A 26,218-nucleotide genomic window follows, 5' to 3' on the forward strand; every position below is an offset into this window, starting at 1 on the left:
TTCGTAAATGGACGTCCCCAGTCGTGCGTCTTCAGGATGCCCCATTCGAGGCTCTTTCAAGAATTGTGCGAATCAGAACAAGACTCGAACAAGATGTCCTGTGGTGCGTGCTTTGCAGGCCCAATAATGACCCTGGACGTCTTTTTCTATATACAGGATATCCCGACGACGTCCTACTATCCTTTCATTGACGTCTGCTGGACATCCGTATAACATCTATGGTCGTGTAAAATATCTATGGTTTTGACACTGGAGAGTGTGAGCCCCTTGCTTATGAAAGCTTAGACTGAAGTGACTTCTTCGTAGGGGGTAAATGAGGTCAGCCAATGTCGTACCTTGCGTTATTCTTCCCTCTCATCCGAGTTTTCCTGGCTGTTTCCCGTGCACCTAGATGCAGAGGTCATCCGCGTACATCGCGGGTTCAGGGCATGCAAGGCCTCATGCAGTTCGTCTAGAACGAGGTTAAAGAGGAGAAGGCTGACTACGCTTCCTTGCGGGAGCCCGTGGTTTTGACAACTTGGATATCTGAGGCGGACTCAAGGTTTGGTCAGATAGCAGGGGTGTCGAAGCGAAATGGTTTTCGTTTCGGTTCAAAGTTCCGGTTCAGCTCTGGAGTAAAAAAAAAAAACACACAAAAAAAAACGAACGGTTGGAACCGGTTCAGTTTCACATGGGGTAAGGAGAACTGATTACAGCGAAAATAATCCCCTTTATTCTGCCCAACAGAGAGTTTAGAAGGTCCTACCACGTGACTTATAGACACAAATAAGGAGCCCGTCTTGCGCTCTGGCATATTGTTGTAATGTGAGGTTGAGTCTCCTACTCAAACAACGATGGATGCCAACTATTGTGCACTTGAAGTCTTGCGTTGCGTACCCTTCAGTGCCAAATAGTTGAATTTTCCATTTGAACCGAAAACATATGTTCGATTTTCATCCGGAACATAGAATTTTGTTTCGGTATTCGTTCCGTTTCGGTTCCCCCCAAAATAACGTTTTTCTTTTTTGTTTTTTTTTTGTTTTTTGTACAGGTTTAGTACAGGTCCGTATAGATAAAAGCATAGATTGAGAAGTTACCCGTCAGAAAGAATCGTTACAAGTTAAGTTACCGTGTGCAAAATGTAACTAAGTTAATAACGAAGTTCTTCAGCATGAAATGTAACTCGGGGTTACTGAGTTACTTAAAAAAATAACGAGTTACTTCCAAGTTACTTAGGACACAAAAAAGCATTACGCAGGATGCAGCGCGCTTGAGTAGTTGAGTTAGACCTTGAGTTGCCTGCGGAGGAGTGCAACACGCTTAGATCGTTTTCGTTTATGTCCAACAATAGACCTCCCTGTTTGTAAACAAATGACGTCATAGTGTTTGACAGCGCCACAAATTTGGTAGAATTGGACTACGCTCGAAGTTAGAGGTGAACAAGGTCGCGCCCGAAAGCCACGGTCTTGAGGGGATTACGATGGTCCCTGAGAGGGACGCGACCTTCGGTCGTACCTTTCTTTCATTGGGAGGTAGAGAACAAGTGGCCGTTCGTGGAACCCAGCCCTCTCCTTCCTATTTGTTACGGTTTCAGTCTGTCTACCAACGTCATGATGACGTTCCTCTGGTAGAGGTCTATTCGAACGCTTTGCATCTTACTCCTTGTGGGCGCTCAATGGTTCACCTTCATTTCAATGGCAGCGGTTCTTACTTCCTGAATAAAATACTGTCATTGATTGAATATCACGTGCTATGGCAAAAAATGCCATGAAGGAACAGGAGAGAAAGCAAGAAAATATGTGCACGCGAGTGAAAAGCGAGTTCAAAGTAACTTGGAACTTAACTGAAGTTACTTTGGCAAAGTTACCTGAAAAAGTACCGAGTTAAGTTACAAGTTACCAAGAAAAGGAATTTAGTTACAGTAACGAGTTACCTCGAACTCTGGATAAAGGAAGCCACTTTAGCTCCGTTGTCAGCGGAGATGAGGGCTTTCATGACGGCTTGGACGGCCACGTTATCGAACGCGACCTCGATGTCGAAGATGACATCTGCCGTGTTGCACTTGACGGCGTCGACGTTGATGACAAAATCGAGTATACGTTCCTGCGCACTGAGGTGTTGCTCGAACCCTGTCATGTGAAGAGGGTGGAAGGATTTCTTCGAGGGTTTGAAGCTGCTTTGAGGCAGGTCTCCCACAACGAAGGTCGCGGCACTGCTATGGCTGTAATATGGGATGGAAGGAGCCCTGTACTTCACGAAGCCGCGGGTGCAGGGATTGTCCGGTAAATTGAATTCCTGGAGGACGATGACACTGAAGCGCGTTTAGATGAGGCGTTTCTACTGTTCATGTTCTAAGGCATTGAGGCTTGTGTTGTGTTTGCCTTTCTGTGTGCATCAGCCTCGGAAGAGTATACTTTCTACCATGTTTGATGAGGCGTTACTTGAGTTCTGCGAGTTTGCACCGGAGCCCATTACAGTTCCATTGTATTAATGAATGAAACTTTATTATAGGATTTTGTGGTAATTGTCCTGATAGTGACGGGGGAGTATAGGTGGTCACTATACTAGAGAGTGTCAACATTTTCGGGTTCGAGTGCGAGGACTTGCCGGACCTCGGGAAGGTCAAGGAAGTTCGGGCTGGCTCGAAGTGCAGCCAAGAGCAGGGGGACCATGGACAGCACGGACTGTATAACTTGGGGACTGGAGCTGATTTCCTCGTGGGTGCAGGCTATGGGGGGAGTAGGTAAAGCCTAACCGTTCTCCTGTTGCGTGGCTAGGGCTGTGGAGATTGGAGGGCAACCGTGGTTTCTTTGTCCCACACACTTGGTTGAATAGGGGGTTGGCCCTGGGTCGTTGAGGTGGCTGTCTTGGGGCTGTCATTCTGTGCCTCGTTACTGGTCGAAGCTTGTGGGGATATACGAGGAAATTTTTGCTTCGTTTCTAAACGTGCACGCCTCGACTGGGTCTGGACCTGCGCACGCGTGACACCTCTTTGGTCCGCGGCGGTTACGTTGTCCGGAACGCTGGCAAAAGAAACACTGAGTCAGTGTAAAGAGCTCTAAAACTGTAAACTCGTTGAAGACTAGTGCTAACTTTCAGGCATTTGCATGGCTGGATTATCCCAACTAGGACTACGTAGAGACGAGTCTGGCCATGGAGGCAATGAACAAAAGAACGGAGGTTTATTCGCGCGCCGAGGCGTGGTGCGTCGGCGACGCCACCTGGAGTACCTATGAGAGGCGTTCAAGTCAAGCCGGGACTTTTCATTTTTCGCAAAAGTAAAATGAGCTTACAGGCGAGAAATTAGTTTTATTTTTGAACGTAATCTCCAGCTGGCACTAATGCACTTGTCCCAGCGTTTCACGAGGGCTTGGATGCCAGCAGCGTAGAAATCCTTACCGGCGCGTAGCAGCCATGATCGGACCGCATTCTTGACCTCGTCGTCGCAGCTGAAGTGGCGGCCCCCAAGGAACGCCTTCAGTGGCCCGGAGAGATGGAAATCGCTTGGGGCGAGGTCTGGACTGTAAGGGGGATGTGGCAGCAACTCCCAGCCAAGTTCCTGTAAGGTGCGTGTCGTGAGATGCCCGGTATGCGGGCGTGCATTGTCCTGGAGGAGGAGGACTCCTTTGGTGATGAGGCCCGGCTTACCGAAACTGGAGGTGTTCATGAATGATAGTGTTAAACGTTCCCACAGAATGGTCCGTCTTTCGAGCCAGTTCGAGACATGTTATCCGTCGGTACTTGAGGATCAGGCGCTCCACAAGTTGGATGTTCTCAGGAACTCTGACACTGGGCTCTGAGCCGCCCCGGCCGGGATCATCCTGCACTGATGTACGGCCGTCTCGGAACCGTACGCACCACTCAAACGCTTTGCTGCGGCTAAGTGTGCCATGGCCATACTGAGCCTGAAGTCTTCTGTGAATTTCAGATGACTTTACGCCTTCATTCACGAGAAACATCATGACAATTCGCTGTTCGATGTGCGCGCTCACCTCGTTGTCGGCCATCTTGTGTAGCACGTGTCTTCTGTTTTGAACAAACTTTCGACCACTACGTGGTGAACGTGGAGTCCTGTCGCATGTGAAAATGATGAAAAAGAAGTAGTGCGAGCCATTTGTACACCCAGGAGACAGAAAGTCCCGGTTTGACTTGAACGCCCCTCGTATATCGTCGTTACTCTACAGCCCCCCCTCCCCCCCCGTTCAGGGTCACGAAGGAACGAAGTAATACTTATTAATCCTTGACTGTTGACTGTCCTGGGCCAAAAGAGACTGCAGGGCCAAAACATACTCTTACAACTTCCTCACTTTCAAGCGAGCTTCAAAGGAGCTCGGAAAATCCCCGCATGTCGTTCCCCGCAAGCGTCGTTACATCCATACCGTGCTATTACATCCAACGAGCTGTTACATCCATCGTGCCATTACGTCCATCGATGGATGTAACGACACGATGGATGTAACAGCTCGTTGGATGCACTGGCCCCGTACCTCGCTGATTATAGACGCCTGTGTCAAACCTAGATGCTAACGCGGTACCTCACGGGTACGTCTTTGAATAGGAAAAAACTAACTAAATAAATAAAAAGAAGTGACCTGTAATACGGATTGACATTGATTGGTTCATCGACAGCTGCTATATTGGTACAACTACAAAACGAAGGTATAAGAGTATGAGGCAGGTTACTGAGTTCTGAGCAACGCGCATATTAAGAAAATGTTAGGTCTACAGCAGATGGCTTTTTGTATTGTCAACGGCCAGCACTTTGAAAATAGAGAAAATCGCAATGCTGCGTCTGCATTCCGGGAAGTTATCTTTGTCGCTGCTTTGTTGTCACTTTTATCGTTCGCTGCCTTCGCGTCATTCGTTGTCGTAAAGCGTGTTGGAGCTTTCTTACTTATGCCCAGTCCGGCCGTTTGCCTGGGTTTCCCCCGACGATAGCACATGGCGGTACGGTTTCCTTGGAAGTACGGCCTAGGACGCGAGCTGCTCCCATTAAATGACGCGTTGCGTTGGTTGTGACGAGCGGCGCGCCCTCAGCGAGGCCAACTACGGCAAGCAGAATATGACACCAGCAGCTTTCTTACCTGCGCAACTATATTATTTCGTGAATATTTTGAGATTTGGGGATTTCAACTTGTGCACCAACCTCGTAATTTAGAACCTGACCTAATTTATTCTCTTACGACAGCAACTCTGTCCGATACTTGTGAACATACCAAATCATAAAACAACGCAATTTGACGGACTCTCACGGAAACAAACAAACAAAAACATTCCGAGGATACGCCACGAAATATCTGTTACGGAGTGGCTGATTCCAAAACTGCATCGATGCCATATTAGTTAGGACACGACATATCCTGAAGCCGCTTATCCAACGAGTAGTTACGTCCAAAAGGCCACCAAGTCTACCGTCTGGTTACATCCAACGTGTCAGTACGTCCATACCGTGCCGTTATAGCCAACGAGCCGTTGCATCCAATGCGCCGATACGTCCACCGATGGATGTAACGGCGCGTTGAATGTAACGTCTCGTTGGACGTAGCGACCCCAGACCTTGCTGGAAGTGAAGCAGGGAATGAAGGAATGGGTCCCGTTACAATGAGGATCGATGTCCTGTGGCGTCCAAAAATGCGAAGAGAGCATTGAGGACAGAGCGTTGATGAGCTGGAGGCGGCCAGGGGCCAAGCAATTTGGTGATCTTGTGGTGATGCATGTGAGCTATTACGTATATAGTGGGATGGCGAAAAGCTTGGACATACTACACATGCGGGGGTGTCGCAACTGGCAGGGTTAGTAGTAGTTTATCCAGCCGACCGCATGTGGTGTAGTACGATGAAGTCCCGCATGAAGGAAGTGATTATACTTCATGTAGGACAAGCATGTCACGATTTCTTTCATTAGACAGTACTAATTTTCTTCGCCTTTAACAACGAAAATAACTCGAAAAGAAGGCAAGGTGAACAGATGGCATACTGGGTCGTCCGTCAATGCGCAATTCCGGCAGCACCCTGATATGAAAATCTAACGCAAATCCCTTGCTTCACAGACAGACATCAAATATATAGACAATAGATAGTCCGCACTCGTATTGCCCTTGAACTGTCTAGTGCAGGGAAAAACATTCTATATCGGCGATAGATAGCGGGATAACGTTCGCAGTGGCGGAACGCAGATGCGAACTGAAAGGTGTTCCTTTGCGGAAATGCCTACCTGAACTGAAAGACATTTCGCTTCGCATCTGCGTTGCGCCGCTGTGAACGTGCTTGAATGCTTGAGTACAGTGAGGCAGGTTTCTTTGTAATCATTCATTTAGAATTGGCTATCAGTCCTGTAAGCTCTTCCAGAGGCCAGTTTCTCGTGCACAGGCGGTTTCGCCATGCGCCCATTATTTTGCTATGATTACCTCTTGCTCACACGGCAAATTGCACGTCTGTTCCTGTTCCCCATTTTCCCGTTTTTGCATTTTTCGTCGTTCCATGAATTCTTGCATGACATGTTTTGAATGATCGCGGAGGGCTTCTCTTCATGTTTGTGAAGTCTTAACGATACGGGAAACATCCCACAATATTATTATGCTCTTCGTCGCGTGCGGTCGTAGGTTCAAGTGGCGCAAGGGCAAAAACCATTGGATTGAAGCAGAAACTACCATAGGGACAACGACAACGCGGTCATTCCGTTCGCATTCCGAAATTCCAGTTGAAAGAGGGGCTCGTTCCATTCCCATTCCATCCATAAGAAGGTTGCCGCCATTTGCATTCCATTCCAGGTTGTAATAAAGTTGGAGCTCCAACTAAGGAGTGGCAACTCCGCGACCCTGAACGGAACTGCCTGTTGCATAGATTAGATGGAACCCTGTGCAGTTCGATGTTGGCGAACATGCTAAGGGATGGGGAGATAATCGGTTATAACTAAGGGACTATGCGAAAGGGGAAGACACGGCTGTTTGTTGTTCTACGTCGTACATTGAATCCTGCGTATATATGTTGTCTCGTCATGCAGCCCAGGCACCAAGACAACACAATTAGGTTGTCGCTTTTCATCTGCGAAGTCAGCTCAGCTTTGGTGCTATCTACAGGGATGGGGGTTGTACGATCTTTCACAGCGGGTGCTGGGAAAATCTCTGGCATTATTGTGGCAGCATTCTTGTCCGATATGTCCCACCGAAAATGAGCCGTCTCCTATAGTGAACCAGATCAGACTAAACAGAGGGCAAGCTGTGTCACAGCGGTGCCGCCAATACGTTTACACATCCGCAAATTGGTGACCGGATTAATATTGACTCGAAAGATTAATTCCTGTAGTACAGTTGTAGACAGGACAATCATAGGCTGACGCATTAAGTGATTTTTTGTTTTGTTGCTCTTATTGTTCTTGTGCTCATCCCCTTCTTGATATAACTGAGCGCACGTTCCTTGGATGACTCTTGCTAGCAAGCAATGGTTTTGTACCAGAGAGCATACACACGCGAACAATTCTTGCTCTGTGACCTCTCCTACCCAAGAAGAAACTGCAATCCAGCTATAGGACGCTGCTGGTATTTATTTTCAGATGACCTGTCAAGTAACTTGATGTTGTTTGAGGCTTCACGTATCTTGCAGGTGCGCCACAGGATCATTCACGGGCGCATTCACATTAAATTGCATATACCACGGAACAACGTTTTCTAGTGGCGCATAACTTAACCTGTGATGCCATAATATCGACTACCCAAGTGAGTTAATTTCAGTGGCTAACTACCACAGATACGGCTTTTTGATTCTTTTTTTTTTACATCGTGGTAACGTGAACCCTCGAATAATCTTTAACCATTACAATCCCGACGAAGAAATGAGGCAGCAACTGGAAACAGCGATGCGAATAATATGACGAAATAGCTCCCTCAATTGAGCAACTTCGTGCAGCGGTAGGCCGCCTCGACGATGTCGAATGAAACGGGATTTCTACTGCAACCACCAGGCAACCACACACACACACACACACACTCACTCTCTCCACGTGGTATAATAGGGCTTCCGGAAAACGGCCACACGTGCCGAGGACCTTCTCGTTCGCGTCGGCGGCTGCGCCACTGCTCCAGTACCTGTCACCGTTTTGGACAGACATCGTGTATCTGAGTCAGATTGTGGATATTGCGAGCACAGTACGGCGTGCTTCCGATCGCGCTTTCAGGTGGACAGTTCGCGATTGCATTTCCACAGTGTTGGCGAAGTGCGTCAGACAGCGCACGTCTACTTAGAGATGCAGCTGCCGGGTTTGTTTACCGTGCCGGACTGGGTAATTTTGGGTTTGACTGCAGGTGTACTACTGTACATGTAAGTAGCTATGATCTTTTTTCTTGTCAATGCTTGCAGCGATGTATCACCTCAACTAAGTGGTTTTGAACACGTTTCATGCAGTTTGTTTTCACCTTCCACGCACGGCAGTATACTGACTTTGTATTAATAATACAACACTACTCGATACAAATACACTAAAAACTACTTGCCAATGTACTGTCATCCGGGAAATTATAAAGGAGCGCAGGGAGATAGAAAATAAAAAAATGGAGCAAGGAATTAGCTGTTACGGCCATTCTGTTTTAATTTTTAGGAGTCGCAGGTTACAACAATAATGCGAAGACGGTTGGGAGCTCCTAGCTGTCTTCTCATTATTGTCGTATAGAAAAGCTGATTTTTGACAGCGCCTTATCTGTTCGGTTGTGAGTCACAAGTTACACGGTTAAAAGCAACGATTCCGAAACGATGTAGTGTCAATAAAGCCAGCTTGCTGTTTCTCTCTGATTTTTCCATTTCTCTTTCCAACCTGAAACTCTCAGCGATAGCCACATTACAGTGTGCAGATGGACAGGAGCAGGGATTTCCCTACACCCCCCTCAGCGGGGGTGTACACCCTCCCTGCATTTTTGGAACACCCCCCCCCCCCCCTGAAATTTCTCAGGTGACACTACCCAACTCGGCCACCAACACATTCTAGTAGTGAGTCCGGCGCAGCGAATTACATCCTGTACTATCAAACTTGGGCTGTAGGACCACAGTGATGCAGAAGATCCTACCATGCATTTGTCCAAATTCATCTGAAAATCACTGTTCCATTCATATAGTACGCGCATACGAGAAAAAATGCGTTTGGGCATGCAAGCTCAATGTGGATCACAAGGAATCATTTGCGCCCAACTCAATCAAGCGAGGTATTCTGCTTTTTTCGCCTGAGGTTTTCACCGTTGGTTGCTAGGTATTCATTGAGTTTCGTGAGCCAAGGTGAAAGTCTTTTTTCTTCGTCTGTCGTGCGATTATGCATCTTAATGTTTAAATGCCGCTCATAATGAATCTGTATTCTACTGTACTGTGTTGTAACGTAATAACATGCACAAATAAAACGGGAAAGCTCCGCAGATATGTCACCATTGTGCCACGATTCTTTCCGTGTCTAAGAAAAATTTCGTAAGTGGAACCTTCACCAAGCATACCCCCCCCCCCCCCCTTTGAAAGCTCGGCACCCCCTCAGCAGTGAATTTCTGGGGAAATCACTGGACAGGAGATAATGGCAGTGGTCCTGAACACTGATAAAATCATTCGTGAAGAACAACGTATTTTCCTCGAATCGTTTTTCATATTTTTGGTACCCCATTTGGAAATGCAGTTTATTTCTTTTTAGCGTATCAAGGAATTCCATGTGTATGTGTCACGCACCGTCCGGCTACACAATCACTCCTGTTCTTTGTGTGTATTTTTACTTCACGGTATTTTTTTATAGTTGCGGTCCTTCTTTTTTTTTTTTTTCTGTGCGTCCCTCCGTGATGTTGCCCATATGGTCAAAGCGGTCCGTGACTCCGTTTCAGTTCGACTCCCCTGCCCCTGCTGCCGCAAGGAGAGTCGTAGAGTTAAAAAGAAAAACCGCGAATAATGCTTCACTCCGAAAGAGCGTATTACATCACAATGCACAACAACACCTCGTGCTTAGATGTCCACGGTAGCCTTGGGGGATCCATTAGTTTGACATTGACGGGTGTGTGTGTGCGGAGGGAGGATGCAGCTGCTCGGATTCTTCGCTCTGCCGGAATGGGTGATTTTCTTCGCAACAACCGTCGTCCTCGTGTACATGTGAGATCACATACCCGGTTTAGAACGCACTTACCTTGTGTTGTAACTACATTCTACAACAGCTGTCAACAGATTGTGATTCAGGTGCAGATTTATGCGATGTGTGCCGTAATATCGCGCGAAGTCAGCTAGTACGGCAAAAACATCGTAGGTGTACGTACCATAAAATGTGGTTTCCCACTGGTTCGTCTTCGGTTGATTTTCTGTTTGTCATTCATGAATGTTCGTCGTTGCACGAGCATTTCAATGGGAAGGCGTGGGCCCACACCCAGCAACTACCTGTAACCAGCACAGGGACGAACACTTCGATATCTGCAAAATAGCTTCTGGTGGGTGTGGAGTTTTAATGGCGTGTTGGCATGTGAAATAACAAAGTAGGGTAAACAACGCTTTGGAAACCTGCATACGTGTTATCTTTGCAACGTGACTGTCGCGAATGGTACTTTAAAGGCGCAGTGCATGCCCCATTTGTTCGTTTTCAGTTGTGGCAGATTGTATACGACATGCGCGGAAGTGCCTTTGACGTTCACAGGCTCAATAATTCCTCGTTCTCCTGACTCCTCTCCTCCCAATGGCGCTGGTGCTAGTCAAATGCTTCTTGAGGTGATGTCAACAGGCCCGACTTCTTCTTTTAACGAGGTGTTTGCTGGAGCTATGTGGTGACTTCATATGTCGCCTGCAGCTCCATTTCTTGTAGGTGGTATAGGTGATGTCCACAGAACAGTCTTTAGCATGTGTCACTCTTGAGTGAATGACACGTGACACTTTTGCTTTGGGTCTCATGTTTTGAGTCCAGGGGCGGATTACTGGCCATTGCATCGGTGCGTCGGCCTATAGCGTGGCAACGCCCACCGTCGGGCAAGCGCGTGCTGCCGACGCACGGTCTGAAGTGCTCAGTAAGGCCACCGTCGTCCGCTGGGTAGCGCGAGGAGCAATGACGCTACTCTCGATGGCAGACGCAAGTCTGTCAAGCAAAAAACCTAAATTTGACGACATTAACCTACGTTGTATTTACCTCTAAGAAATATCAATTTTGTTAACGCGTGGAAACAACCCTTCTTGCACATACTTCGCTAGATGAGCACGTAAGACACGAATCAGCCAATGCGAATGCAGTGCAGTGTCGTCTGCTGCCGTCATCGGCTCGAAGATAATCCTTCGGTGCTCGGAGCGGTCTCTTTTTCTTTTCACGCGAAACATGTGTTGAGGATTAAATGCGTATTTTACTTTAGCATTACATTCGTAGAAGACGAGGACGGCGATCTGTGCACTATACGCCGCGTGGAAGATTGCTATACTGACGAGGATAAAGTTATTTAGTGGACTTACGGTGTGCTTGCTGAGCTTTTCGAGTGACCTCCTCCTTTCTTTAAGAAAAACGAAGAGGGCTTTCTCCGCTTTCTTTTGCAATTTTGAGCATGGCCATTTACCTAGCAGCTTACAAAAACTGAAGGGGCATGAGTCGAGCTTGCTTAGGACAGCTTCCAGCCTCTCTCGGTGCTGTTTGAAGGCGGGGCATTGGATGATCACGTGGAGCGTGTCTTCCCGCGTCTTACATGTTGGCGATGCTGATCTTCTCATTCGGTAAAGAGTCGCCTGAGTGTAGAGCTGTCCCGACTGAAGTTCGGCTCGGAGGTCGAATCCCGGCATCCGTCTTGGTGTTTTCCTTTTTCTTCTTCTTCTACGGCAGAAGCGACAGAATCGGCTTAGAGTCACTAAATAGGGGTACAGAGTATCGCATTCCTTTTCCGCGCCGCATCCGCCGATCGGTGTCCGCGATTGGGCCGAGCGTGTCACGTGGTTTTTCCTTCCAAGAACTTGCCGCCCATATTGAGTCACCTCCATCCAAAACCGGTTTCCTGGGTTCCGATATGGCTCGACTGTGCCTTGTTCTACACCGGAGAAGGGGGAGATTGGTGTCCCATTGCTAGGCGACGCAGCCGCGCATGACTCAAGATGGCGGGCTTGCTCGCCGGCGTGGCTCAGTGTCGCTACTCCGCTCCCTATTTAGTGGCTCTAAATCGGCGCAGGACGAACAATCCCTGTGAAGAACATGCCGCTACACCACCCGCCAGGCAAACTTCTCCGTAATAACTCGCCAACAACCGACCAACCATCTCCTATAGGTGGCCCGTGCGTCTGCGGTCAGCGCCGCTTCTCATCTGTAACAAACATTTTCAGTTTCAATTGTATGTGAAAGCTTGTAAAGATTGTGGTACTCCTCTATGTGGGTCCTAATCGACGATGACGGTATCTCCAGGAGCACCGGATGTGCTCGCGGGAGCTTTCGTAGCCCGTGGCTTCGTTCCAGGAGTGTGTGCATAGAACTGGCTGCTGCCTTGGTAGGCATCGCCATCGTCCACGGACCGTTGTATCCCCCCCCCCCATACGAGGACCGGTGCTTGCGGTTGAGGTCTGCGTCGATACCAGGGAGAGGAGAATGAGACATTGTAGTGAACGAGGCAGTTAAACATGGAAGGACAGAGACACAACGTCTAGTTGCATACTTTCGTTTTCGGAAGAAGCTCTTTCGTTACGGGAGAAGGATGCCGTCTGTCATGAGTGTGTTCGTCTGTGTGAATGTGGAAGTGACTGGCAAGTATATAAGATTCTAGCGTGGCTCGGTATATGGGAAGAGAGGGTAGCTAGCATGGCGTAGTTGGTAGCATCCCTGACTGGCAATTAGAGGCCGTGAGTTTGAACCCCACTGCTGGTGCCTTTTCTTCAACTGCCAACATTCAGTGCAAGAGGTGACTGAGGACGTCACGTGGATAAGGCATGGCACACCGCTTGCAGTTGTGGTAGTGAATGCAGCAGCATGATGGCATGGACACACATGCTCTGATCCAGGCGGGTTCCAGTGAAGAGGAGAAACAGTGTCGGCCCAGGGCGATCGAGTTGGAGAACAGTACGTGAGCGGTGAGAATAGACCCCTGGGACAGGGAGGACAATCTCGGAGCATGCATATGGCGGCCGGCAAGAGAGCTCACTATGGTCTCCCTGCGGGTTCCCCGGTAGATCGGTGGTGCCGGTGCAACCTGTTCATCAGGGGGTGATTGGCTGCTGATTGAGATGGCCAAGCCGGAAGGTATAGAGCGGGCTGGATTTCTGAACCCCTGGCCTAGGCGGGGCGTGTGGAGCTGCAACCGGTGCGAGGTGGGTTGGTGGGCCCCCATGAGACGCCGTATCGTGAATGCCTATAGCGTGGGGCGTGGTCACCTAGCTTGTCCGCCGAGGAATAGAGACCGTACTTCCAGCAGTGGATTTCGAATTGGTTCGTGGGTAGTCTGGAAGTTCGGGGAGGAGTAAGGCCGAATTCTGTACCGGACTGTGGTGCTTGCCGTCCGGCTAACCAAATATAGAAGTGGTGGTCTCTCTCTGAGTGAGTCCCGATTGACGATGATGCAGAGCCCTCCTGAGGACCGGATGTACTGAGGAGCTTCTCAGTCCGCTGTCTCACTCCAGGACTGCGTCGATTAGACTTGCTTACAGCTATTGCCTTGGCGCGAAGCAATAGTGGCTCATCTTCGTCGCCCCCGGCCGCTACGAGCTCATCGCGTCTCGACGGCGTTGCAGCAGGATCGCGCGACGCCCTCTCAGTTTTTGCCGATTTTTCGATATACGTATTTTCTCAAGTCTAATCACACAGTCACAAGACACAATCCAGGGAAAATATCTTGTTGAAAAATGCACGTTGTTTGCATTCTAGAGGCTCGATGAATTGAGCAGGGTTTTGAATAGTCCTAAATGTCATTTCATTCATTATCCTTTGGCCGTAGTCACCTTTATCCCATGGAGGATTCGGTGTTACAGCTTCCAAGAGGCCAATAGCCGGGTTTGGGGTGAATGGGGCAACATATCTCGACAGGAGATTACAGTCTACACTCGTGGGACCCCTGTTGGCACAGCAGCATCGCTGTTGCCCTATAGAATTATTTCCTTATGACGAAATCGAAAGAGACCAGACTATATAATGTGCAGGATGAGACAAAACTAAGCTAGTTCAGCACTTAGGCGAGTTTTACTGTTCTGTTTCTTTTTCTGTACTGTCTGTTTCGCTCCTCTAACCGTATATGAACACAGCTATCTTAATTCCTGTGCAGGTATGTTGCCAGACACCGAAACTACTGGAAAAACCAAAACCTCACACACGAGCCGTTCGCTCTCATTTTCGGGCCATTTCTTAAGCTATTTTACATGGTAAGTTTCATAGTACGAACTCCCGAGTAACTCGCGTCTGCAACACGCACATGCAGATTGTATTACCGTGAGACAAATTGGCTGTGTGGTGTACATTGACGCTATTACTCTTGAATCTTCTTTCCAGACGGTTTTCGGGATTGACCAAGAACGATATCAGAAATATGGAAAAGTGTTCGGGTAAGTGATGTGCAAGTTACCTCAGCACTTTATATGTCCAAGTACATCGGATTTCTGTTGGCGACAAATCTTCGATATACCTCCACAGAATCTACGAAGGTGGAAAGCCAACACTGTTCGTCGCCGACCCCGAAATCATTAAGAAGGTCCTGGTGAAAGATTTTGCATCTCTTCCAAACAGGAGGGTAAGGGTAACGTTACACTCACATATAAAATGGATATGTTTAGTAAAGTAACAGGCAAGAGCGCTGGTGTAATTAACATGTAGGCGACATTTCCTTTCCTTGAGTATCAGAACACACGAAGATCTGACACACCAAAGGGCAGACTCAAAACCAGCATAATTAAGTATTTATTCCACAAGAAACACTTTTAGCACAGAAAAGGAGATTAACCAAAGGCGTCAAATTGAACGGCTTGTAACTATATGTGTTGGTCAAGTGCAGCCAGCCATGGGTGACGATAAAAGTGCTCGTTGGAGCGGGTCTCCCTAGCATATAGGATGACAAAATATGCGTACGTTGGAGTTTTTCAGCACCATGTGATCAATGGGTCTGTTTATTATGCGCTTAATTTGTGCTTACCTTCAGAATACACGCTACTCACCTTAGTGCTTTCCTTTCTCACGCGGCTCCATTCTGTTAATCTCCCACAGCGCATGACCTTCCAGGACTCTTTATTGGACAGCATGATGAGCATTGTTCCAGTGGAACGATGGCGCAAAATTCGTCCCGCAGTGAGCCCTGCCTTCTCTACGGGAAAGCTGAAGAGGGTACGTGTTGCTCTCAAAGCCACGACGAATGCAATGCTGACTGTCACAGTATTTCCAAAAACTCACTTTCTTCGAATATATATATTGTCTAACAGATGACCGCACTCATTGAAGACTGCGCAAGAGTCACGAGGGAGCATTTGCAAAAGGCAGCGGAGAAGAACGATAATATTGACGCAAAGCAGTTAGTATCTTATATTAATTGCCGACGAGCCATGCTGACGAATTTAGCTTTGAGCTACTACGAAACTTTCTAGGTTTTTCGGAAATTTTTCGTTAGACACCATTGCAAGATGTGCATTTGGAACGAACCTGGATTCTTATTCCGATCAGACGAACGCGTTCGTGTCAAAGGCAAGAGAAGCCTTCGGACAAGATCTGAACCTGAGGTTTATATTGTTCTGTAAGTCACCTCTAATTCTTCTCTTGATGTAAGTGACGTTCCAGTTTCGAATTGTAATTGTTGTTGTGATGTTTACTCATCCCATAAATGTTTTTTTATTCACTCTCCTTACAGTTCTGTTTCCTGGACTATTTAAACTTCTGAAAATTAAACCATTCAATTCGGATGTGTTCCAGTTCTTCAAGTCACTTTCAGTGAATATTATAAAACAGAGGCAGGAAAAGGACAATGTAAGCCACCTATCCGCGAACTGACTTTCATTTAATTTCAAGGCGTTAGCCTCATGAGTTACCCTGTATTCTACTTTTCTTGTTTGAGTTTCTGGATTGGCTTGCTGTGGGAACTAAATTGCACAGTGCACTTGGCATTACCCATGACTGCCTCGCCATTCTTACAGCGTAAGGAAGATTTTCTGCAACTAATGATGGATGCTCAAGAGGGGAACCTTGCAGCCCCAATAGAAAACACAAAAACCCGTGAAGACGAACTTTACAACTTGGGTGACGATGAGAAGACCGTACAGTTTTCTTCAGACAAAAGTATGTGCTCGCTCGGAATCTCGCGTCTTGCTCTTCATTCGCACAAATGAAGTTGTACTGCCAATACGGACAGACAGAAACCTATAATGTATTCGTTTGTGGGTCTTCCTTCATGTCAGCTGTCACAGAGGATGAAGCTATGGCACAGTGCGTGCTGTTCTTCCTCGCTGGCCAAGACACAACTTCGTCTGTACTTTCCTTTACTCTTTACCTATTGGCTTTGCACCCAGAAATACAAGACAAACTGAGGGAGGAGGTGAACGAGTGCTTTGCCAAACACGTAAGTCGCTTGGTACCTTTCGCAAAGCTTTTTGGGGACGCGTAGTCTGTTCGTTGTTTTCTACCATGCAGAGGTCACATTACTTCTGAGGTAATTATGCACACCAAAGTCATATCCTGTAAACGCGTGCATCCGTCAATAAGAGCAGTGTTCAAGCTATGAGAGCTCAATTCTATCCGCACTTTTATAGGTGCAGCATCGTTACTTTCATTGTGGGTTCATTGCTCTCGGTTGCTACGTTCGATTTAATTCGGGTATCTTGTGTATTTCCAGGACAACCGACCACCCTTTGATGTGATATCGAAACAGAAGTACCTGAATGCAGTTATTTCTGAATCGATGAGGATATTTCCCCCTGCTGTCAGGTGCGCATATAGTTTCTAAATTTACTTATATGCATAGTATCCCTGTTGTATGTTGACCTACTCAACTGATCAGGTCCTTCCGGAGTGCCTTACAGAAAGGTGCATGGTGGTGACTTGCCTTTGTTGGCATCATCGTAGCACAAGTTGCTCATTAAGTACATGAAACAGAAGGCTTTACATACAAGGCCTTACAGAAGGCCTTACGTCCATATGTCGAGTCCATACGTCGAGGGTACCGACTATTGTATCGCACCGTCGACCTCCAGGTATAGCTTATACGCCATGCCGCTATTCCTGAGGAAGGTGTTGGAATAGCAAACCTATTTGTGGCTAGTATGCATGACTCCAAAGCAGCACTGCAGTGCAAGGAGAGGGTGTGTCTTTTGATCTTTTGTACCTGTAGTTGTCGATATTCTAAAGGTGCACATAAGGCACTAGAAGGCGAGCTTGCTTTGCAGTGGATCTCTGGCTACATCGGAATACGAGGCGACGAAGTGGAATTGATGACTGCAACGACCCACCGTTCTTCATACTTTCAAAAGGCGACAGAAGATCCAATTTTTCTTTCAAAATGTCAGCCCTGGCTCCTGAACAGTGCCGTCATGACATCACTCAGTGCCCATTCCTCCACGAAGTGGACACTATCCTTCTTCAGCATAATAAGGCATAACAGGGGTCGAACGTCTCCTTTACGACTTCGTTTCGGTAACTTGCCTCAGCAACACAATACTCTGCACATCCTGCAATGTTCCATCGATTATTGGACACTCTTCATAATCTGCCAACGCTAATCGAACGACACCTCCTCGTGCGTCAACTAGAACCCATCACGTGTGATGCTTCCTCATGTTTGCTTCCTTTGCTTCACGGGTGCACAAGGCGTCCCCACCATTAAGTGGTCACCTCAATAAATTGGAATGCTCATCCTAAACAATGCGCTACTGGCACGCATTACAACAGTTCGGCAGCAACAAGAAGGCATGCTGCAGGCGAATTAAACGATCGCAAAGCAAAGACAAAACTGCATGCAAGCTGGTGTACATTTCCCTGAGTCTGGGGAGATATGTACAAGGGACAGACCCAGGGAAATGGTACTAACAACTAACAGATTGCATATTGGATACCGTATAAAACCAGAATGTAAATGTCCTAAATGTAAATCGTCGTTTTGGAAGGAGCACCTGGTTTGAGGAGTTGAGAGCGAACCGGGAACGTGTGCTGGGAGCTAATCCCGTGGGTATATGGTTCGCCACATGATGTAAGCGATGCGCGTCGTGATCCAAGACTTTTCTCTAAAGTATTGGCGGCGCTAGATAAAAATAAAATAAAAAATACGTTGCCAATAATTCTACATTAGGCTAACGTCTTTCTACAACTTAATAGGAAGCCTCCATTCGTTCAAAGAGCGTGTAGATGACCTCCTTCAGTTTTTCAAGGGGATTCCTAAGCGTACTGTGAGATGACGTAACTATTGAGCACTGTGTATACCTTGGAGACAAACATAATTAAGTGTGACGTTACTGCTACAGTCTTGTCGCTGGTGACAATTAGTGAGGTCAATGACGACAAGCTGCTTACATCATTACCACCATGGTGGTAATGATGTAAACAGGAGGTTGTTGTCGTAAACCCAGCTTGTCGCACCGCTATTAAGTCTATTGCTGGCGAGCTTTTTCAAAAACACACAAACATATAGCTCAGTGAACGAGCTACTATCACTGAAGTAACTGCACTTGTTGCTGGAACATCAATTAGGGTAACTAAAAACATAAAGAATAGCAAGTAATTTTATTCTAGGATTGAACGATCGACAACCCAGCCATACAGAATTGATGGTACAAATATCGTCGTTCCTGAGGAATGCGTCGTGGCCATACCGGTCTATGCCATGCACCATGACGCACAGTATTTCCCTGAGCCAGAGAAGTTCGATCCTGAAAGGTATGAGTGAGGCATTCAGATAGTCGCATGAGCGCTCACATGGTATGGATATATGACCCATCCATGGCTTGCATAGGTGTCATCCTATAGGGAAATTATGCGTTTTTCAGATTCAGCGACGAGAACCTATCATCTATCCGGCCTTACACGTATCTACCATTCGGTGCGGGCCCGAGGAACTGCGTTGGTATGAGGTTCGCCCTGCACGCTGTCAAACTATGCCTTATGAACGCCATCCACTGCGCCAGATTTGTCCGAACACCAGAAACTCAGGTAATCTTACGGGTCTCATATGTGACGAACTTGGTTTGTTGTAGACGCAACGATGCTGTTCTGTCAATTTTGTTCAGCATACCAGCTGATCCAAATCATACTTCAAATAGCACTGTGAAAGATAATCGTAGCCTATGTTTCTTGTTCTGAACAGGTTCCACTGAGCTTCTACAACGGATTTGGGCTTCTGAACGCCAAAGACATAACTCTTGGAGTTCGTCCACTCGACTCTCCACCGAACTGAGGTTGTGGTCCTTGAGGCGACAGATTTGCTTGCGTTCATTGCAGCTTCAGCATTCCTGAACCGCAAGGCGCAATATGGGAGTCTCTATACACGACCTCCTACAGGAGCACCCACCTGAACCGCGTGACGGCATCTGTATTTCACACTACTCCTAAAGATTGGGGACTTGTACATATATAAGGGTTACCGTCAACTGAATAGTAAAAAAATATCAAGCACGTATTTTGTGTTCGTTATAAATATTTTTTTGATCCTGCATGTACGTTTTCTGAAGGCACACAAATCTAACTAGAGCACAACACAGTTCATGCAAAAGTATGTGACGTTTGGATGCTCACGGCACTCTACCTTGAGGTAGAATACGGGTTTAGATGCCGTTTTAGCAGGAACATCCGAACATCCTGTAGGACAGCGTTTGCAACTGCTGGACGACAAATTAGCCAGAATTCATTCATTACCTTATTAATTAAATGTTATCTGGAGTATGCGAGATGGCAGAATTGGAGCCAGTCATTATTCAAATTCACCGCCCTTATTAAACACCCTGTGAAGCGAACGTACTTTTAGATATAAAATGTCAAATTTCGCTATGCAAATGAGCCGAAACTAGAACTAGGCGCTTTTCGACCTCAGCAACGACTCAGCCTCGTCCACCTTACCTGGGTCGGAGAGCGGTCTCAGATTAGCGCCTACTCCAATCAGCTCCATCGCTCCAAAGCACGTGCTCTTTCACCGGGATTGCCTTTCGCTCTTTCTGCGCTCGAGCATTCCATAGTTCTGGTTTCGGCTCATTTGCATAGCGAAATTTGGCAGTTTATATCTCGATGTATATTCGCTTCTCAGGGTGTTTAATAAGGACGATGGATTTGAATAATGGCTGACTCCAGTTCTGCTATCCGGCATTTCCCTGAAAACGTCTAATTAATAAGTTACTTAATGAATGGAATTGTCGCTAATTAGTCAGCCAGCAGTTGCATATGCTGTCCTACAGGATGTCTGCATGGCCGTATAACCCACCTGCTGAAACGGCACCTATTGTGCTTTGCTAGCGTTTTTGTAAAAATTCTGTAACAAATAAAACAAAAACACCGTGTATATCGCTATAAAGGGAATAGGGATGTTTTCCTCGAAGGGCACTACCACAATTACAACCCCAGGCATATACCTTATCTACAGAGAGCTCGTGCTAACAGTGGTCAGACTTTTAAAATAGGGAAATGCCTTCTTTCAGTTCAGTACGGTTACAGTTACGCACGAGTGGCCTCCTGGAGCGTTGCCCTCAGTGATTTTCCCAGGATTTTCTTCAGGGGGGGGGGGGAGGTGAGACATAATATGTGACGGTCTCGCATGACGTCACGTATGATGTGACCCAGTGGCTTTTCCCAGGATTTCCGTGTTGGGGGAATCGGGATTTGAAGGAGTGGAATGGGGGGTACAAATGCGCTTTAGAAGGCTTGCCCATTAACAACTGTGTTTCTGACTAAATGTAGCGACATTCAGTTTTCAAACAGTAACGCTTTATTACGGTGAATATTGTTTTACTGCTCTCAAAACACCACCTAGGTAGTTCAGGGTTGCGAGCATCTTCTTTTCTGGTAAAAACGTTGTGTGACGTTCAAAACAGGAAAAGCGGACAGGTCACGAAAAACGCAAAAAAAAAAACGAAAAAAAAAAACGCACACATGACGCAGAGCAGTTCTCCTCATGTGAAGCGGTAAGTTTCCCCTTCATAGCCTCCTTGGTTTCCGGACCCATTTTTCAAAAGCTTCATCTATTAACTCGTGGTACTTGTCGGTGCTGCCATTAGGCGTCACCTGCTGTCGCGGAATCTGTGGTTCTTCGATGTATATCTTCACCAGAGCGTCAACATGCGGAGGAGGCAATTGCGAACATTCTGAGCAGAGTATTTGATTCATAGAACCATTCATGAAATCAATATTTTAGTGCGAGAGCAAAAGACTCGGTCTCGTTCCTGTATATCTCGTTCCCATACAGTTACCACACATTTAGCGTGAACCACGTGAACACACGTGATCCACCAATGCACCGTACTCTCGCACGATGATCCGGTGTAACCACGTTAAACCGCTGTTACTTTTTTTATGCTTTACTCACAGCGTTCAAAACCAGTAGGCATCGTAAATATCAAGGCTTGATTTGAATACTCGACAGGGCAGGCAGGATAACACTCCCCTGGGGGGCTGTCTCATGAGCAATTCCTGGGGGGATGTTCGACAAATTTTTTTGGGGTGGTGGTGGTAGGGGTCTACGGAGGGGTGCTGGGAAAATCACTGGTTGCCCTGATGAATTTTCACCAATAAACCTACGAAAAATTGAAGAACCGGGTCCCTATGACAACACCTGTTCCCTTCGGTGCTTCATGTCGTGGCCGTTTCAGAAAAACGATCGAGAGAAAACAGCAAATTTGGACGCCATTTTTGTCGCTCCCTCAGACGAAACGAAACTAAAAATTCCCTGTACAATCAGTTTACATACAGATCAATTTTCTTTGAGATTATGTTGTCCTTGTCTCGATCCTTTTATCCATAGTCATCTCCCATGCATAATGCGTCCGCAGTGTTGTCGTAGAATATGTCTCTCACAGTCTGAATTAATAGACTTCTCCCTGTTTGTAAACAAATGACGTCATAGTGTTCGACAGCGCCACCAACTTGGTAGAGATGAACTACGCTCGAAGCTAGAGGGCGAACAAGGTCGCGCCCGAAAGCCACGGTCTTGAGGGGATTGCGATGGTCCCTGAAAGGGACGCGACCTTCGGTCTTACTTTTCTTTCAATAGGACGAGGCAGCGAACAGGTGTCCATTCGTGGAACCTAGAGTCATTAAATAGGGAGCAGAGCAGCGACACTGAGCCACGCCGGCGAGCGAGCCCTCCATTTTGAGCCAGGCGGGGCTGCGTCGCCTAGCAATGAGACGCCAACTCCCCCTTCTCCGGTGGAGAACAACGCGCAGCCCAGCCAGCTCGCAACCAAGGAAACCGGTTTTCGATGGAGGTGACTCAACATGTTCTTGGAAGGAGAAACCACGTGACACGATCGGCCCAATCGCGGACACCGAACGGCCGCTTCGGCGCGGAAAAGGAATACGATACTCTGTGCCCCTATTTAGTGACTCTAGTGGAACCCAGCCCTCCCTTTCGGATTTGTTTCGGTTTCAGTTTGTCTACCAACGTCATGATGACGTTCCTCAGGCAGAGGTCTATTCTCCCCATAGGTCACACTAACTGTAATGTTCCCTCACTGCAGCACGTGAAACATTGCCTGAGCAACATAATCGTAATATTTCTAAAATGCATCATCTCAAAATGCTGCACCAACATCTACACCTCTACACCTCTAAACTACACCTCTAAACGGCCGTTAGGCTTTAGCCGCGCAATGCTTTGCGGACGGCAGGACCTCCCAGCGATTTTACTATAGCACTCAGTCACAGACATCTGCGAGTTTGTGCAATGCAAAGTGTGTTTCGGAAGTGGTGTGCCGATGACTATATAGTGAGTGTATATTTACCCCCAGCTACCACAGTTACTGAGGGGACTTCAGTGGGATATTTGTCGGGCTTGTCCCTCCTTTTGTAGTGTGTGGTGACTTTAATGCACACAATTCTTTATGGGGCAGTGCTGCAACTGACTCCAAGGGTAGACTGTTGGCTCGCATCATGGAGGACCTAAGGCTGTGCATACTTAACGATGAATCGCCTACTTTTTTCCGCAATTCCTCTAGCTCATGCTTGGACTTAACATATTGCCCACTGGATATTTTCGACTACCTAACATGGTCAGTAGATGTGGAGACGTGGGGAAGCGACCACCTCCTGATACTGATATCTCACTCCCGCCTGAGGACATCTGGGACGAGAAAGTTCCGCTTACTAACTGGAAAGAACTCCGCTTTAGAGCACTGCACGGGCCTAATTTCCAGGCCCGGCCCAGGCCGGACTGGGCGGCCCGCACCCGGCCCGCCTCTGCTCTATGTGTTCTCGAGGCTCGGAGGCGTATTTAGATTTACTGAAGAGCACAAATGGTACTGTGGTACTGTGACGTTACACGTAAGGTTTGTCTGCGCAGTGTGGTGACATGTTGCAAATGCCGCAGGGTAGGAATGCGGATAATTTGGGCCACCTAGGGTTCCTTTGACGTGCGCTATGCTCTGGTCTCTGCTCTGGTCTTCCTTTAAATCCGCGTATTGAAAGAGCACAGCGCAGCGAGGAAAAAGACGCAGCAAATTGGTGGAGAGTGAGGAGGTACGCTCTGTGTTTTACAGGCTGTGTTTCTCTGACGGCAAGCCGCTGTTTGCTTGGTGCTTGCTTGCTTGGGAAGGCAGCGCGCAGTGGCGCGTGGGCGATATGTATGTACCTTTCGGATCAAGAGCGACTCATTTCCGCTCTATTGCGCATGCACTGGTGTTATTCCCCCGTCTCGAACTCTCACGCGAACGAAATATGGCAGAACACCTAACCTAACTGACCCTCGTGCCGGACTTGCTCAGCGCGCCCTCCACATCAAACATCCCCAAATGTGTCTTATCGATGTTCCTTAGTTTCACGAGTCTGTTCAAGACTTTCCACCTACCCGTCCACCCCTATTGCACCCGACTTTCAGTACATTTTGCTGCTTGGGTTTTAGCCTACTGTAGGCACGAGTGCGGCGTTTCTACCCCTCACTCCGGCTATCTCTTCTCAGCGGTAAAAGATATGTCGGTGGATTGCCATGTGTGGGGTAGAAATGAAAGGCCGAAGCATACTGCGAAGAGCCTTACGTCACCGCGATAACCAAGTTAGCCTCCGTCTTCCTCAGCACACTCACAGAGCTACCAAGGACGCCGATAAGGACGTGTGTCGACGTTCGAGCCTGCGGGACACGTTTCTTTTTCTTTCTCCTTTTCCAAACTATGATGTGTTTACTAAAAAAAGCTCTGTGCCTGGTGAAAATGCAGTAGGCGTAGGCTGTGATTCTTTGCGCGTGAACAGCTCACAACTGTCATGGCATACTGTCACCGTAACATCCTGCGCCTGCGTGCAAAAAGGGGTGGAAGAGAGTGGGAACAGACGTGATCTCGTGCTCAGACTCGACGGCGCGTTCCTGACCGACGGCGAACACTGCCATGAAGGTGCTAGTTAGTTATGATGGGCGAAAAGCAGTAGTGTCGGGGGGAGCTGACATCACCACAGTGGAAGACACAATTGGTGCCGCTGCCGCGCTACTGAGCATACCAGAGAAAGAACTAAAGAAGAAGAGACCAAAAGGAGCTACTTTGTAAGTTCGAAAAACGTTCAGATAAATACAGGGTGTGTGCAGAAAAACATGACCCGCATTTAGGCACATAGCTTGTTGCCTACCTAACTAACGAACTCCCGGTGGCGCACGATGGCGCATTTATGCGTGCGAAATATGCAGAAAAATTGTGGAAGCCATACTCAGCTTAAAAAATAAACGGAACAACGAAAACGTCGGCTTCCGTGCATCAGAATAGGGCAACATGGTGGACAACAGGGTGTATATGAAAGGGCAACACGGTTGACGTAGGAGAGGTTGACGTAGGTGTTCAAGTACCGCTAGGGGAGCTATCGGTGCATAAATCGAAACGATGTCCCACATGGATGCTCATCGACAGTACCCCTAGCGGTGCCTGCACATAACTCTCCTGAGACCGAAATGCACTAGCATGCACTGTCATGACCGCCCTATTCTAATGCATGGAAGCCCATGTTTTCGTGCTCTGTTTATTTTTTTACACTGAGCCGGCCTTCCAGGATTTTTTTGTAGCTTTCGCACGCATAAATACGCCGTCGTGCGCCACCAAAAGTTCCTCGGCTAAGTAGACAACGAGTTACATGTAAAAATGCGGGTCATGTTTTTCTGCACACACCCTGTATATCAATTCACTTATCGTTCAATCCGTGCATGACTGTGCAGACGAAGGGAAGAAACTGCGTCACTTTAGGCTGTCAGTTCGTTCCAGACAGTCATGCATACCACATAGCTCTCCCATGAGGTATAACACATATGCCTTAAGGGGCATAATACTCAACCGTGGACGGGTAGACCTCTTCAACGAAGAGGGTAGAGCTGCCACCCTACTATGGGGTAGGTCTGTTCTACCCCGGTAGAAGTGGCTGGGTAGAACTGCTTCTACCCCTCATTGTCTACCCCAAAAGGGTTGAAAATTTGGGACAACGCACTTCTACCCCAAAAGGTAAAAAAAAAACCTTTTTTCTTTCTTTCTTAGATTGTACCCAATGAAAAAAAAAAGTGACATTAAAATTCAGCTGTCCAGTCTCGCCAATATGTTCGCGGACCATGGTCGGCGTTGTCAAGCCCAGGCACGGCCCAGTACCTGTATTCCTGGACGTTAAACGTGTGTTCGATACCTTAATCTAGGGTCATCTTATCACAGCATTGCAAAGCAGAAGTGTTGATGGGCGCATGGTATCATGGATAGGAGACTTCCTGGAGAACAGGAGGATCTTCATGCGGACAGAGAATGGTTCGAGCCAGAAGCACACTATGACACTAGGTGTTCCACAGTGAAGTTCCCTCAGCCCTGTGCCATTTAATATTGCACTAAGTGATCTCTCGAAGCTCCTCCCTGGTATGTAGATGATGTTTGCATATGGACGTCAGGCAAAGCTCGACCGCGAATACAACAGCGACTTCAGAAAAAAACTTGACACTGTAGTCGACTATACCTGGCGGAACGAGGTATGGATGTGTCGCCGGAGAAGACAGTCGTCCTGCCCTCTACACGTGAAAGTCAAAAACGGTTCCCGTAGGCTTGGGAACCTGTACTCCAGACATAGTAAAGGAGCACCACTTTCTGGGCGTAATTCTGGACGCCGGCTCGATTTGGACGCCACACATCAAGAAAATCACTTTGAAGGCAGAGGTTTACTGCATCATCGTGCGTTCCTTGCGCGGCAT

General features: G+C 47.5%; 1 protein-coding gene and 1 long non-coding RNA gene across 2 annotated transcripts in view; one reads left to right on the forward strand and one right to left on the reverse strand.

Annotated features, from left to right (window-relative positions):
- Window positions 1–8,127, reverse strand: part of LOC135386050 (uncharacterized) — a 32,705-nt gene extending 24,578 nt beyond the window's left edge. The window contains exon 1 of the long non-coding RNA XR_010420572.1: window positions 7,969–8,127. This is a non-coding gene — a long non-coding RNA (uncharacterized LOC135386050). The remainder of the gene's footprint in view (window positions 1–7,968) is intronic.
- Window positions 8,003–19,501, forward strand: LOC135386038 (cytochrome P450 3A24-like). The gene is made up of 14 exons (XM_064615755.1): window positions 8,003–8,294; window positions 14,186–14,282; window positions 14,410–14,462; window positions 14,551–14,647; window positions 15,118–15,234; window positions 15,330–15,418; window positions 15,492–15,637; window positions 15,752–15,867; window positions 16,035–16,176; window positions 16,296–16,456; window positions 16,730–16,821; window positions 18,619–18,762; window positions 18,873–19,035; window positions 19,190–19,501. Exons 1-14 carry the CDS (start codon window positions 8,221–8,223, stop codon window positions 19,277–19,279), a joined length of 1,581 nt encoding a protein of 526 aa, XP_064471825.1. The 5' UTR covers window positions 8,003–8,220; the 3' UTR covers window positions 19,280–19,501.
- Window positions 19,502–26,218: the final 6,717 nt, after the last annotated feature.

Source organism: Ornithodoros turicata, chromosome 2 (genome assembly GCF_037126465.1).
Source record: "Ornithodoros turicata isolate Travis chromosome 2, ASM3712646v1, whole genome shotgun sequence".
Lineage (NCBI taxonomy): Eukaryota > Metazoa > Arthropoda > Arachnida > Ixodida > Argasidae > Ornithodoros > Ornithodoros turicata.